Here is a 15,478-nt window from a genome sequence, read left to right as displayed (position 1 = left end):
GTACCGAGAAATAAAAGATTATGTAGACTAAATCTAAGTCTAGGTATGTTAATACCGGAGATAAAAACGTTTTACCTCCAGCACACGAGGATAGTTACCGCTACTGCTAAACTAAGATCTGAGAATATCCCATTACGGGTCGGGTCAGACCGACCTTTCGCGAACTTTGACCGACCAATGGAATGACTGACAAGAAGTCGCCATTAACCAATCAGAAGGCAGCTTTCTCGTGTTTTACGGCACTAGTTTCAAACTTGCGACGACGTTTCGAAACATTTACTGACAAATGCTCGATTAAAAAATTGAAAACTGAACAAAAGAACATCTTGAATGGCTAATAGATGGTCTAGATTGTATGGATTCAGTCGTAAAGCTTGTAACTGTCGTTCGGAAAACCATTTTCGGGGTTGCATAATTAGAAAACACATTCCGACTATCACTTTCCTGATCTGGTAAGGAACGCTCCGATGAAAGGTCGTTCTGACGTGACCCTTAATGGGATGTCCTCAGATCTTAGTTTAGCGGTAGTGAGAACTGAGATCTGATTTTAGTGAGATAGCTTGCATGGTGACTTGGGAAGCAAACTGAGCTTTGCCATCGTTCCTCCGCTTCAGTTCAGAGGACACAGAAGCAAGCACGGGTCATAAAGATATGATATCACGTACTGTTTAAGCGTCACAATGCCCCACTTCCTGGTACCCATCTTCAGCATGACGTTGTCACTAGTGCCATGTGTGTGACTGACTCATTGACTCTCTGTATCTAGGGGGGCACGGGTGGCCCAGTCGTCTTAGGCGCCGCGATTCGCTGTGCAGAGTTGCGTCCCTTGGACACGCCAGAAACCTATGATTGTGGGTTCGAATCCCGGTTCACCCCGATTATGTTTCTAGGTTTGTCAGCACCATAACCGTGCTCGTGGCTTTCACCGAAGTGCTAAACGTCTGAGACCTGCATCACTTTGGGCTTTCCTCCCACATAAGCTGACACGCCGCGATATAGCTGTAATACTGTTAAAAGCGGCGTCAAACCCAACCCACTCACTCACTCACTTTGTAACTAGGCTTATCATCAATTGCCAGATTGATACACCTTATAACAGTGGAGTGAAAGCTGAAGCAAGTTTAATATTTTAAAACAGTCCGAGTCTAGTTCCATATAAGTGCTTGACGTAATTTCCATCACGTAGAAAGATGGTGCTACGGAAAACTACAAATATTAAGTATAACAATGTCTATAAACAAATGTGTTTTAAGGTTTGTGAGTAAAATTCATAATTCTACATTCATTATTCATTTACTGCCAGTTAACGCCGTCGGCTCTAAATGGAATGTCTTGCCAGATGACTGGCAACCCCTTTGATCAAGCCGAAAACCATGATAGAGTACACTGAAACACCCCATGACTGGTACTTCGGTTGACGGGGTCATTGAATCTTGAAAAAACAAGATCCGCCATGCCTGTGTACCATGGGCTCCCGGACCTATATTTCTGAACACCGGCCATTCATTTCCACAGGTGATAGGTCAATTGTCTCATCAATGCTCCAACCTGACTCAACCTCAGCACGTTTCGTATATATACATACAATTTTCGATGATTGCTATTTCAGATGAAAGAGGGAATAGCGTTTACAAGTCAAGTCTTGCAGACAGAGCATTACGGTGGATAACAAAACACATTCGCAAACACTATTTCTTTTTATTAAAATACAACTGACGACTATCACAGATTGCTTGTCGATAACAATGATACATTTATTGATTGGGCAATACGTCGGACAATAAACCAAAGCTGATTTTGTATATATAAAATGATTTTTCAAATATCCCAAGTGAGAAAAAGATAGACAAAATTAATTTTGGTTCACAGACATTAGACCGAATTTTCAGCGAGTCAACTTTGACAGCTTTCGCGGCGAGATTTCTACGCAACATCTACAATTCGCGCCGGAATGTTTTTGGTATTTATAAACACAACACTAAAACAATATGGAGAGGTTTGTAATTACAATTTACAGTTAGATGCCTCTAATATAAAGATTTGTCCTTGAAAACGTAGCAATATACCAAACCACAAAGCATACATTTGACGCTTGTCTCAAACATAAACCTGCGTACACATCAACACATATCATTGCTATAATGCACCACATGCCAGACATAAGGCTATTATAACGTTAGTAGTGACCCACTTCAGGTAAAAGTCATTAAAACGTTTGTAAACAACATCAAAGACGTTGAACCGTACAATAAGGACCATCAGAGGCCACTACGAATACAAGAAACCGCCAAAACAACAGACGGCATCACAGGTTTATCGTGTCATGATAATAAACTAAAACATGCGTATATATGTCGTGCTGTACATTCTGGAAACTTGACTAAACTGAGGGGCAACAGAAACTATACCGAGTTTTGTTTTATATGTAATTGAAAATTGAAAGAACTGTTGTTAAATTTAATGTCTACTTAACCATCACTCATTGCTGCAATTGTTTGGCAAAAAAGTAATCTGTGGCTGGGCAATTTTGTTAAAATAAATAGGTTGAATGAAGAAATTAATTTGCAACCATGTGACTCCTATAATGTTGGAAATGTAAACGTGTGGCGAAAATGCAAATGTATTGATTTTCAAAGATGAGATGTCTAATATTATCAGCAGTTGTGGATTGTACTAATGTTTCTTTTGACTTGCAAAAGTTTTAAATCAAATTATATTTTAAAAAATATAACCATATAGACGTATTTTTTTATTGCTGACTATACGCCTGTACAGATAATATTTTTGATATTATAGCTAACTTGAGATATTTTCAATTGAAACTCAAACATATAACAAAGTCTACTGAGAGGTATTGTTTCCCTTGCTCCTCAGGTTAGTTTTGGTCATAGGACAAACACATAAGTCTGCTACTTTACATACCCTTTCGAATATCTTTTCCCTACCCTTAGGTCCGTTTCCCAAGAGAAACATTGTTCATTGAAACAACGAATCCAACTCACTCACTCATTCACTCACTGAAATAAATACTGAAACAAATATCTTCAAATCATCCTCCAAACCTGATGTAATGCTACAAACAATTATCAACTGAATTTGTTCATGAACACCTCGCACTGGACAGAAAGTAAATGTATAAACAAGCGTCCAAAGAACATAGTTCGTTTTTCATATCTATTAAAAAATAATTGAGCGCCTGTTTATGTTTGACAAAATAATTGAGTCCTAAACATTTACAAATGTGATATCAAACCAACTAATCAGTCTCCCACCGAAAATCACCTCATTGGTCCCCTAATACGTCTGGCAAATATTTCTAATGATGTCATTTGCGCAAGATGGTCTTTATCTGGTTCAAATATTAAATCCTTAGAGATTCGTAGGTTCTTTCCAATTCTTACCTGCGCACATAAGGACTAACGGCACTTTTATTAATGTATGTACGGTGTCATGCAGTCCGCGGATTCAAGGGGAAGATGTGCCGCACAACTATCATGGGATGTATAAGATGAGTTTCACATATTGATGTTAGCTTTTAGTTATCATGATGTTCCGTTCCCCGATGTTCCGCCGGAAGCCCCCGCAGCATCTTCATCACTGGGTGCTGGTGTTGATGTTCCGGACCGGGTTGATGTGGGGTCTCCACGCAGGGAATTCCTTGGCCCGTCTTGCCCTGTTGTAATCCAGCACGGCGAAGGCGTGTCTCTTGAATTCGGGCTTGGTAGCATTGGGTGGAGTGTTGGTAGTTTCCAGGTCAAGGTCAAAGTCCTGGAAGCAAGGGGAGGCAAGTCAGTGTCAACCCTGCTATCGATTACAACAAACATACAAGTCGATTACAGCATAACACGGTAGACACAATTTTATGGATAACAACTTCTTTAATACTGTGAAAAGCGACGTATAAGGATCTATACCGAAACGTCGCTTTTTCACAGTATTAAAGAAGTTGTTATCCATAAAGTTTGGTCTACCTTGTCATCCGTCAACTTATAAGTAGTGCCTTTCAACCAATTTGATTACAGCATATATACAACGAAGTTGGATGTCGTTAGTCGTCTCTGATAACGAACGAACAAGTTAAGATATTTAGAGATCATTTTATTGCCATGGTTACGGTAATATAGGTGGAACATACCAGGTTGCTACCGGATCTGAGGTACTGCGCTCTGATTGGCTCTCCAGGTTCTGATTCATTCTAGGATGAAAATTGCACGGGTCAACAGCCTACTCGCAACTAACTATAGCTTAACTAAACGTTATGTATGTTTGTTTGTTTGCGTGTTGTTTAACGCCGCACTCAGCAATATTCCAGCTATAGGACGGCGGTCTGTAAATAATCGAGTCTTGACCAGACAATCCAGTGATTGACATCATGACCATCGATCCACGCAATTTGGATACGATGACATGCATCAACCAAGTCAGCGAGCCTGGCCACCGGATCCCGTTTGTCGCCTTTTACGACAAGCAAAGTCGCCATGGCAAGCATGGGTTGCTGAAGACCTATTCTATCCCGGATCTTCACGGGTCCGTAATGTATGAACTCATTAAATATTAGAATAAAACATGTCCAAGGGAAACCTTGCCTCAGCAAACAGTTCGATTAAGTTATTTTATATGTTGACATTGCACACACAGACATATACGTCTTAATTGCATACATTGTGATGATATAAGCGTGTTTATAAAGATATGCATCAATTTCTCGAGGCAAGAGTGTCCATTAGCCTCTATCAAAGCCTAGTTTTCACCTTTGCCAGTTCAAGCCTACTTTCCTTGATCGTGGCGCCACTCCATGTAGAACACGAGTTGTGTCCATGGGGTGAAAACACGACATTCAATCAAATCGCTGTTCCTGGCTTCACGGGGGCAAGGGTGGCCCAGTCGTCTAAGTCGCCGCGATCCGTTGCGCAGAGTTGCGTCCCTTGGGCACGGCAGAAACCTATAATTGAGGGAACGAATCCCGGTTCGCCCCGAGTATGTTTCTAGGTTTGTCAGCACCATACCCGTGCTCGTGGGTTTCACCGAAGTGCTAAACGTCTGAGACCTGCATCACTTCGGGCTTTCCTCCCACATTAAGCTGGCACGCCGCGATATAACTGGAATACTGTTAAAAGAGGCGTTAAACCCAACCCACTCACCCACTGTTGGCTTCACATAATGGCTACCACAGCAGACGACCTGGTCGATCGGATACCAAAATAAGTTGAGATTTCAACCCTGACTAACAAATAAAATGACAGATTACTACAGTACAGAGATACTAATTACTCCCGCATTTCGCTCTTACAATAATAGAGTCATACATACGACACAGTATCAAGTCAAACTGCTCATCGCAGTGACGTAAAACGCTCTGCCTGGCTCGCCTACAAATAGCACTGAATGTCGGTCACTTCGATTGAAAACTTTGAGAATAACTATCTCCACTTATTTCTTGGAATAATTTTATAGTACATTCGTTAGGGGAAGGCTGTGGTCATAGCAGCAACCACGTTTCGGAACCCGGATGTTGATTTTGTAAAACGTTCTCCGGTTGGACTCCCGATATGTGCGATAGTCCAATCATATATTAGCACAGACAGGTAGATTTGAAATGGCAACTGGACTCTGATATAGGCTTGTGGACACGCTTAATTGCCCCCGGGAGATGTATACACATTGAAGTTGATTATTTGGAATATACTGTCATTTGCCTACATTAATGATACTATCGTCGTCGTCGTCTTTCTTGGAGTTGCTGCTGTCCTTGGTGTCTCCGTCGGGAGGATCGTCGTTGCTGACTTTCGATTTGTTTTCTTCCACTTCTTTAGAAGTTTTATCCTTCTGAAAGTCGAGCGTTATTATATAAGAACTTAAATTTGTATTTCTACACTTTACACACCCAAGCATTTCTGTAAAAGGCATTACCTGGTTCACCAAGCCGCCCATCAAACTGCTTGAGTGTGGTTTAAAATTATTTGTTAACGTTCATCAGTATTAATATTTCTTTCTTGTCAGAAAGCCTTTTTGAGCCCACTGGCTTAATTTCGTTTCGTTGCTTAGTTTAACCTTTGTTATACTCTATTTCGTTTCCTTCGCCATTCGCTAATTTCCGTATGTACCAAAATGGCAGCCACCTACCACGTACACGACTAACAGAAAATACAGTCCTTTGTGTTTAAAACAGGCTTGGCGTCCTGTTTCCATAACGAACCGCCCACTCCTCACCCAAACCCCGTGTTTTCACCTTCAGCCATGTTTTTATGTTTCGGTAAGAACAATCTCATTAAAATTAGATCTTAGTTCTCGCTATCGCTAAACAAAGATCTGAGGACATCCCATTACGGGTCACGTTAGAACGACCTTTCATCCAACCAATCAGAGCGTCGCTTACCAGATCATGAAAATGACAGTCGGAATGTGTTTCCTAATCATGCAACCTCGAACTATTTAACAGAGGGTATTCCGAACGACAGTTACGGGTTTTGTGATTATATCCATACAATCTATGGCATCTATAAGCCATTCCAGAACGTTCTTTTTATCAGTTTTCATTTTTTAAATCGATAATACGTCAAAATATGTTTCGAAGCGTAGTCGCCAGTTTGAAACTAGTGTCGTAAAGCTCGAGAAAGCTGCCTTCTGATTGGCTAATGTCGATTTCTTGTCTGTCATTTCATTGGTCGGTCAAAGTTCGCGAAAAGTCGTTCTTACGTGACCCGTAATTGAATGTCCTCAGGTCTTTGTTTAGCGGTAGCGAAAACTAAGATCTTATTGTAATGAGATTGCAGTTAGAATAAAGGTTCTCAAAGGGAGATCGATATAGGTAGAGAAGTAACTCTCGTCTCAAAGAAACGCGTTCAAATCCGTACGTTTCTAGTACGAACACTTGGTATCATCACTTTTTCATGCTTATATTATAGTTGCAATCGTACAGTTGAGTTTGCTCTTATTAAAGACCTCCTGTGATCGTTGAAATGGGTTTGTCGCCTTTATTTTATTTCATGTTTTATTTCTTCCGACCGATCAAACTTTTACGATGTCACCCCAAAACAATATATCACTGCACTTTTGTTTCATTTTCCACTAACCCCACGTTTGTGACAAAAATCCGTAATAATTCAAACATTGCCCGCGGATCACTTTGGACACAAACAAACAAACAAACACACAGACAAACTAGGGAAAACCTGGAGGTTTATGATGATGTGCACATCTATTTATAGTGTATTTTGTGAAGTCTCCAGTCAGGGAGGATCAAAGGGGAGATAATTCAAGAACCAGAACGATCAGAACTACATCAACACCCTGGTAAGATCAAATCTACAATGCAAACAGACACCTCCATTAACCAAAACATAGAATGTATCACTAATGATGCCATACCTTGTCTCTCTCTGGTTTCACCCCTTCTTCCCGTGTTCGCCCAGCCACGCCTGTCTTTGTGTTGACCACGCCCACCTGGGTCGGCTGTTGTTGTTGGTGGGGGATCTTCTTGCTGGCCTGAATGTGACATTTGATAAATTCTTTTCACGTAATTATGTTTTTGTGTTAAAATGGGTCACATGTTACGACTCAGATAAGTGTTTAAGTCATATGTTTTGAACACCACATTTCAGGTAATTTAGGTCATTTGTTTGTTTTAGCTTTTTATTGTTTAACGCCGCACTCAGCAATATGACGGCGGTCTGTAAATAATCGAGTCTGGACCAGACAATCCAGTGATTGACATCATGGTATCGATCTATGCAATTGGGATACGATGACATGCATCGACCAAGTCAGCGAGCCTGACAAGCCGATCCGGTTAGTCGCCTCTTACGACAGCATAGTCGCCTTCAACAGCAAGCATAGTCGCCTTCAACAGCAAGCATAGTCGCCTTCAACAGCAAGCATAGTCGCCTTCAACAGCAAGCATGGGTTTCTGTTCTAACCCGGATCTTCACGAGTGTCAGGTATATAAGGGCGTATCAGCTTGATGTGAGACGAAAGTCTGATGTGATGCGGCCAATAAATATCCGTGTAAGAATTTGTCTTCAACTACATATAAGGTGACTGACAGGATCGGGTGGTCAGGCTCGCTGATGTAGTTGATGCATTTCATGGTATCCCAAATGTGCATATCGATGGTCATTATGTCAATCACTGGATGATCTGGTCCAGACATAATTATTTACAGACAGCTATCATATACCTGGGATATTGCTGAGTGTGGCGTTTAACAACCAACAAACACACCAAAGTGACGTAGATGGTATAGCTTTTCCACTGGGGAAATCCCCGGGCACGGGTATCAAGATATCAGCGGATCCTGGCAGTTACGGGAGGCAACTCTGCACAACGAGTGACGCCTAGTACCACTGGATGATGCTTGCACCCTCGTTGTTTTGGCTTAGTAAGTGAGTGAGTGAGTTTGGTTTCACGCCGCTTTTAGCAATATTCCAGCAATATCACGACGGGGGACACCAGAAATGGGCTTCACACATTGTACCCATGTCGGGATTCGAACCCGGATCTTCGGCGTGACGAGCGAACGCTTTAACCACTAGGCTACCCGAACGCCCCTGTTTGGGTATAGCATATGCGGCCATGACATATACCAGTATGAGGAGCAGGAAGTTTAGTCCAGGGGTCAGTGCTCCTTTCTAGCGCTACAACAGCAATAGACTATGATACACCGATCATAGGCGGAATAGACTCCTTCCCGCTTTAAATACTCTTAGACGGGCTTCTGATCCAGGTGATCATAGCATCTTCGTACCCCTTTCTGTTTCTTGTCCTCGTGTTGAGGGTGGTTGTAGTTCAGGTCGTTCATCACCGTGACAACGACGGGGTCTTTGGAGTTGTATTCTCGTGAAGTTACAACGGGAGGCGGGGGAGTCCTCTTGTTCTAAAGAGACAGGAAAGAAAAAGAGCAAACCTTTCCTAAATGATGTAGATATTTTGTGCCTAAACACGATTCATGGTAAAGAATTAAGGATTGCCTTTCATGGTTATCAATTAACGATGTACAAGTGGATCTTTAAATGTATGCGAGTTTCAAATTGTAATCGCCCGGAATGCAGGGTTTCCGGGTCAGTAGGGTTTAATTGTAAATATACTACTTACATTAGCCTTCCATGCTTGCCTGGGTTTAGTGTCAGTCCTGGTTGCCGGGACATACACCACGTCCCGATCCCCCAGGGTCTCAAGGCGAGCCCCGGGGTGCTCCCTCAGATACTGGAAAACACGGGAGAGATTGTCACTGTCTCACTGAGGTATATGTATATATGTTCACCTGTATATGTCAACGTGTATATGTTCACCTGTATGTCAACGTGAATATGTTCACCTGTATGTGTCAACGTGTATATGTTCACCTGTATGTCAACGTGTATAAGGTCACCTGCATGTGTCAACGTGTATATGTTCACCTGTATATGTCAACGTGTATATGTTCACATGCAAATGTCAACGTGTATATGTTCACATGCACGTGTAAACGTGTATATGTTCACCTGCATGTGTCAACGTGTATATGTTCACATGTATGTGTAAACGTGAATATGTTCACCTGTATGTGTAAACGTGAATATGTTCACCTGTATGTGTCAACGTGTATATGTTCACCTGCATGTGTCAACGTGTATATATTCACCTGCATGTGTCAACGTGTATATGTTCACCTGCATGTGTTAACGTGTATATGTTTACATGTTTGTGTAAACGTGTATATGTTCACATGCATGTGTCAACGTGTAAATGTTCACCTATATATGTCAACGTGTATATGTTCACCTGCATGTGTCAACGTGTATATGTTCACCTGCATGTGTCAACGAGTATATGTTCACATGTATGTGTCAACGTGTATATGTTCACATGTATGTGTCTACGTGTATATGTTCATCGCATGTGTCAACGTGTTGACACAATCAGATGAACACATACACGTTGACACATACATATTTGACACATTGACGTCTGAAGTCACAAACAAACTGCTGATTGTAAAACATCGACTCAAACATGTCCGAAGACGCTATATCTGTCCGTGACTGTACCTTGTCCATTGGGACGAGTTGACCATTGGCTAGCTGGACCACGTGGACAACATCAACACGTGGGGTAGTGGATGTGGGCGAGGTTCGCACCTGCGGGGAAAGTCCTTCAATATAAATTGAGCCTATCTTTACGGATAACGGCAGCTCAGAAATGTTCCCAACAGCTGATACTGATCGTATTTGCGTCCATTCAATCTCGTTAACAAAAAACTTCGATGCCTCATGCCGTCAGTCTGACAAACCATGCATGGAAGGTCACGTCAGGCGAACCGTGCGTGAACGTTGACAATCCAATTAAAATTAAAGAAGAGCATGTTTAAAAGCCAATTAGACATCAGTTTTCCCAAACAAATCAGCTTCGTTTCTGTACCACCCGTCCCTAAATCGGAATATCGCTCCGAACAAAAGAAAACCATACAAAAAACACATATTTTCCTAACAGTGTATCTTTTTGAGTGTTGATGCCTTGTCATTCAGAAACCATAGCGTGTTAAATATGTAACATTGCACGACCTTTATTATTCTTCATTCGGGACTGCCTGTTCACGTTCGTTTTCGAGATACAGAAACGCAGGAACGAATTCTGTGCTTCCTCATACCGAGAATTTTGAACGCTTCAATATTTAATTAAATTAAAAGTTGTTTTTTAAGAGATTGAGCTTCCGCTGTGATTATCTTCAGAGTCCGAGGTGAACATGAACTCTCACCTAACGCATACATACCTTAGCAGGGACGTGACCGTACTGTTTTGGTTTCGGCTTTTGGGGTTCCTTTGTTACATACTCTACGTATGATCTGTTCGGGGGATACTGTGAAAGAAAATCAGATAAAGTGTATGTTACTTACACCACTGTCAACAACATCCCAACTATTTATATCACGGCATCATGTGCAAACCCGCTCATGATCCCCTATCCACGCAGTTGGTTTACGATCTCAAACATTTAACCAGACCACACAAAGCACTAAATTTCATTTCACTTGTTTTTAATCAGCATGCTTTTAATCTTTGGACTTATTTCTAACGAAGTCGTAATGGTGCCACTTTGGTAGTATGAGTATTTATTTCTAAATAGAAATTTCTCGTTATTGCAATCATTTGTTTATTTTCTCGAAATTTCGAGTTTTTTCTCGTTATTTCGATCATAATTTTGTAATTTCAATTTTTCTCTCGTTTGTTCGATTATTTTTCTCGTAATTTCGATTATTTTCTCGTTATTTCAACTTTCAAGTTTCACGATATGACTGAAATATTGCCGATGTGACTATAAACCTTAACTCACTCACTCACTATTTCAAATTTATTTCCCAAACTCGAAATTTCGTTTTTCTCTCGTTACTTCTATTTTTTTCTTGTTACTTCAGTTATTTACTCGTTTATATAATTATTTTCTCGTTGCTTCGATAAAATCGTAATTTCGAGTTAAACTTGAAATAACGAGAAAATATTCAATATTTCGAAACAATAATTGAAATAACGAGAAACTTTGATTGAAAAAACCCATTAATGCTACCAAAGTCATTAGGCTTTCGTAATTTCTGCCCTCAAATTCCCACAAAGAACACAATTTTATTTTTATGATAATTAATTTGAAAAATCAGTCGACCAAGAAAAGCATTGCTTCACACAACACGTACCTGGCGCTGTCTGTTACTGACAGGAATAATATACGGCCCGTCATATTTTCGCCCAGGATCAGTTTTCGTGTAAGTATATCTATCATCATAATAGTAACTATCTCCTCTGTGTTGCTGGCTGCCATAGTAACCCTTATTGTCATGGTAACCTTCGTCATGGATGTCTGCCGTGGAAGCTCTGATTCTGTTATAGTTAGCACAACACCTTCCGCTAAAAAAAATGCCATTACAAATATTTAGGATTTTTGCATTCTTTTACAAACATTTTATTTTCTATTCTCACTTTGTTATTCACTTTTTGGAAAAAAACATTCGTTTTGCAAACATTGATTGAGTTATTTTTATTTGTGTATTAAATATGCATAGTCCTTACTGTATCTTTACATTATACGTAAAACATATCTTTTTTTAAAGATCTGAGTATTCATATAAAAGTCCACTCTTAAAAGATTTCATATGCCCACGTGTTGATGACGTATTTGTTTTTCACAAATATTTGAATAGTCAAAAACGTCCGTTGTGTAAGCGATACCAGAAGCGCCCGTAAAAGATATAATAGCGTCCATTTCAAACGTTCTTTTGCTGTTTCCATACGGAAAGGTAATACATATATTGTTTCATTTTAATACATAATTGATTGAAATATATTAGAATACAAATGACATTCTATTGTTAGTTAACATTTAACCTAATATACAGTTCAATCCAATTTTCTCAAAATTATACACTACACGCTTCGAAAGAATTCCTTGTACGAGCCTTTCGTTAGTGCAGCTATGTCTAATCCTTCAAACCAATTAACTGATTTCACTTATTTATTTGAGAGGGTCAGATAAAGCTAGACTTTCCCTGGGCTCCCTGCTTATTTCTGTTGGTGCAAGTGCCACGTGTCTGTGTATTGAGCGTACCGACAGCAGCAATAGTAGCAGGCGAGGGCGAGGCAGGTCGCCACGATGAGGGAGAGGAGAATGGCGCACGTGATAGGCACCCACAGCGGCACAACTGCAACATAATCAACAGTTACGCTCAGCATGGCATAGTATTTGCATTCATACATTTAACATAAACTTTCATTGTAAGGAGAATAAGTAAGTCCTGTAAAGTATTTTACGCGTTGAAAAGTAGCGACAATATATAACGTAGATTTTTGTGTGCATATTTCTATTAAAGTATTTCTATTTAATGATAGCTTGATGATTAAATTTGCGAAAAAGGCCCCAAATGGTGACAAAAACAACGATGTTGTTGCCGATAGGTGACGCGTACAGACATTCACAGAGCCCGTACACTGACAGCGGGCTTTAGTGTACAGTGGGAGGAGCTTTGCTGATAACGTGACAAACTTCGGCAAAACTAGTTGACGTCTAAAGAACACTAACTGTTTGATTAGCATTCCAGGAGTTGATGAGTAAATAAGAAAAAAGTACAACTTTATGGATAACAACTTCTGGTTTATTACATATAGCGACGTGTTGATGTAGATTCTTACACCGTTATCGACAAACAAGTGATGAGCGGTATAGATTTGGTTTGGTTTTGGTTTGGTTTGTTGTTTTACGCCGCGCTCAGCAATATTCCAGCTATATGACGGCGGTCTGTAAATAATCGAGTCTGGACCAGACAATCCAGTGATTGACAGCATGAACATCGATCCACGCAATTGGGATCGATGACATGCATCAACCAAGTCAGCGAGCCTGACCACCCGGTCCCGTCGCCTTTTACGACAAGCATGGTCACCTTTCACAGCAAGCATGGGATGCTGAAGACCTATTCTACCCCGGGTATTCTTCACGGGTATGAGCGGTATAGATGCATGGCATGTTGTGATAAGCAGCTGATTAACTTTGACAACAACAGGCAACAGAGCGTTAAAAAACACATTTGTTCATCTTCCCGTGGCAAGGGAGTTTACTGACTGTAAAAGTCCAGTTTCCACCATTGCCGAACTAGGCTTGATTTTCTGGGCTCGATCGTAGCGCCACCAGTGGCTGTTACGAGCTATGTTCCTTCTATGTCCCTCCTATTGACCAATCAGATTCCACTTTTCATATCACTTGCATTTGGTTCAAACAAAATGGCGGTGCCCAGTCAAGACGACCTGATCGATAATCAAGATCTATATTGTGATAAAACGGGTCTTAATTCGCAAAGTGCATATAACCACGTGAGCACCTTCATTAAAAACATGAAAAGATTTGGAAAATATCTGTTGACGCCGAGGTGGCGGTACCCATGCTTTGCAAATTCTGCAGTCGACGGAAATCTTTATGGCAGTTTACGAACCGGATGTCGATTTCTTTACCCGATTTTGATTGGACTGTTAGTCCAGCCCAAATATAACTCCATAATTCCATCCTAGATCGGCAAGGGTGGAAACTGGACTTTTATGGTCAGTTAACTTCCTTTCCTCGGGAGGATGCACTCTGTTAGTCACGGTATGTGTTGTATTAAGCAGTTTGAAACTACACTAAACACACGACCTACCGTCATCAGGAGTATTCTTAATAACGGTACACACAGGGGGCGTGTCTGGGTACCAGGTGTTAGTGCTTACACACGTGGCCCGGGGGTCACCTGATGTCATGGAGAAGCCCGCAGCACAGTAGTAGTCTACGATGTTGCCATTCCTCACCATACGGCCGTTGAGGGCGGCAGGGGGGAGGTTGGTGCACGATGAGGTCATAGTGATGGTATCTCGTGATATTCACCTGTCAATCATTCGGTGATGCCGACTGAAGGTGCGCATTGCCTTGACGAAGTAAACAACTGGAAAACACAAACAAGATTATCGACATTTTAACAGGTCTATCACGACTGCAGTATACTGTATCAACATGTCCGTATATGTCTAAATTGATCGTAAAATATTTGCACGCTCAATGTCTTAGTATATGTTGATATCTGTCAACGGCATATCGGTAAAAAAGTCAAAGAATAATAATAGACAGCACTTTCTATTTCACATTGCAATTTCATTTCATTTGTCGATTTTATTTAATCCCCCATCAAGATCTGTATGATATGGGGATGTAATATTCCTTAACTTCTAGGGGCGGTCGGGTAGCCTAGTGGTTAAAGCGTTCGCTCGTCACGCAGAAGACCTGGGTTCGATTCCCGACATGGGTACAATATGTGAAGCCCATTTCTGGTGTCCCTCGCCGTGATATTGCTCAAATATTGCTAAAAGCGGCCTAAAACCATACTCACTCACTCCCTTAACTTCTATGATACATATGTATTTCTATATTATTACATGTACAAAGAGTACCATAACGGGATAGCATATACGGTAAATTAATATGTACATAACCTGAAATGGTAATTACACAATATATGTTACATTAAATACAATACTTCATTTTCGGCTGTGTGTAAACACCAAGAAGTAGAGTTTGATTATTATTTCTACTTTAGTAGGATTAAATTTCTTCTGTTGTTTATGTACATTTTACCAAATACATATTTTTCGTCATGTCATATGTCAATCTTTGAATGTAAGTTAGTTTTTAAATGTTATGACAAAGTGTGATCCGTTTCACTTAATTAAGGATTGACTGTGTATAAAAGTCTGCACATCGGTATTTCGATTCATACCACAATGAACAGAAAAAAATACACAGTCAAACCTTAAAATTAAATTCGACAACGTAAACGTATTATCTACAATAGTTTAATAAAATAATAGTTCTATAATTCAAAGCAGACAAATATGACGAGATTGACAAACGGAATTCGCTTGGAACAGGCGTGGGAATACATACCGTTGCGTGACATGAATCAGCTGATTGTTTAATTTATGCACATAACTCGAC

General features: G+C 40.5%; 1 protein-coding gene across 1 annotated transcript; it reads right to left on the bottom strand.

Annotated features, from left to right (window-relative positions):
* Window positions 1-3,594: 3,594 nt before the first annotated feature.
* On the bottom strand, window positions 3,595-14,349 carry LOC139446841 (uncharacterized). Its single transcript, XM_071228186.1, has 11 exons — window positions 14,151-14,349; window positions 12,572-12,665; window positions 11,664-11,874; window positions 10,748-10,834; window positions 10,026-10,115; window positions 9,091-9,201; window positions 8,744-8,872; window positions 7,369-7,485; window positions 5,701-5,826; window positions 4,136-4,195; window positions 3,595-3,768 (listed from the first exon to the last, which is right to left on the bottom strand). Exons 1-11 carry the CDS (start codon window positions 14,347-14,349, stop codon window positions 3,595-3,597), a joined length of 1,398 nt encoding a protein of 465 aa, XP_071084287.1.
* Window positions 14,350-15,478: the final 1,129 nt, after the last annotated feature.

Source organism: Haliotis cracherodii, unplaced genomic scaffold, assembly GCF_022045235.1.
Source record: "Haliotis cracherodii isolate W230 unplaced genomic scaffold, xgHalCrac1.p SCAF_6, whole genome shotgun sequence".
Classification (NCBI taxonomy): Eukaryota; Metazoa; Mollusca; class Gastropoda; order Lepetellida; family Haliotidae; genus Haliotis; species Haliotis cracherodii.
Note: the sequence above shows the minus strand (reverse complement) of the source record. Positions and strands in the feature narration are given on the sequence as shown.

Excerpts from the sequence above, each read along its gene's own strand:
- LOC139446841 (XM_071228186.1), bottom strand. The coding sequence starts at position 14,349 with ATGACCTCATCGTGCACCAACCTCCCCCCTGCCGCCCTCAACGGCCGT. Across the intron at positions 11,875-12,571 it reads TGCTACTATTGCTGCTGTCG|CGGAAGGTGTTGTGCTAACT; the intron begins GTACGCTCAATA and ends CATTTTTTTTAG. Across the intron at positions 4,196-5,700 it reads ACGACGATAGTATCATTAAT|AATGAATCAGAACCTGGAGA; the intron begins GTAGGCAAATGA and ends TTTTCATCCTAG.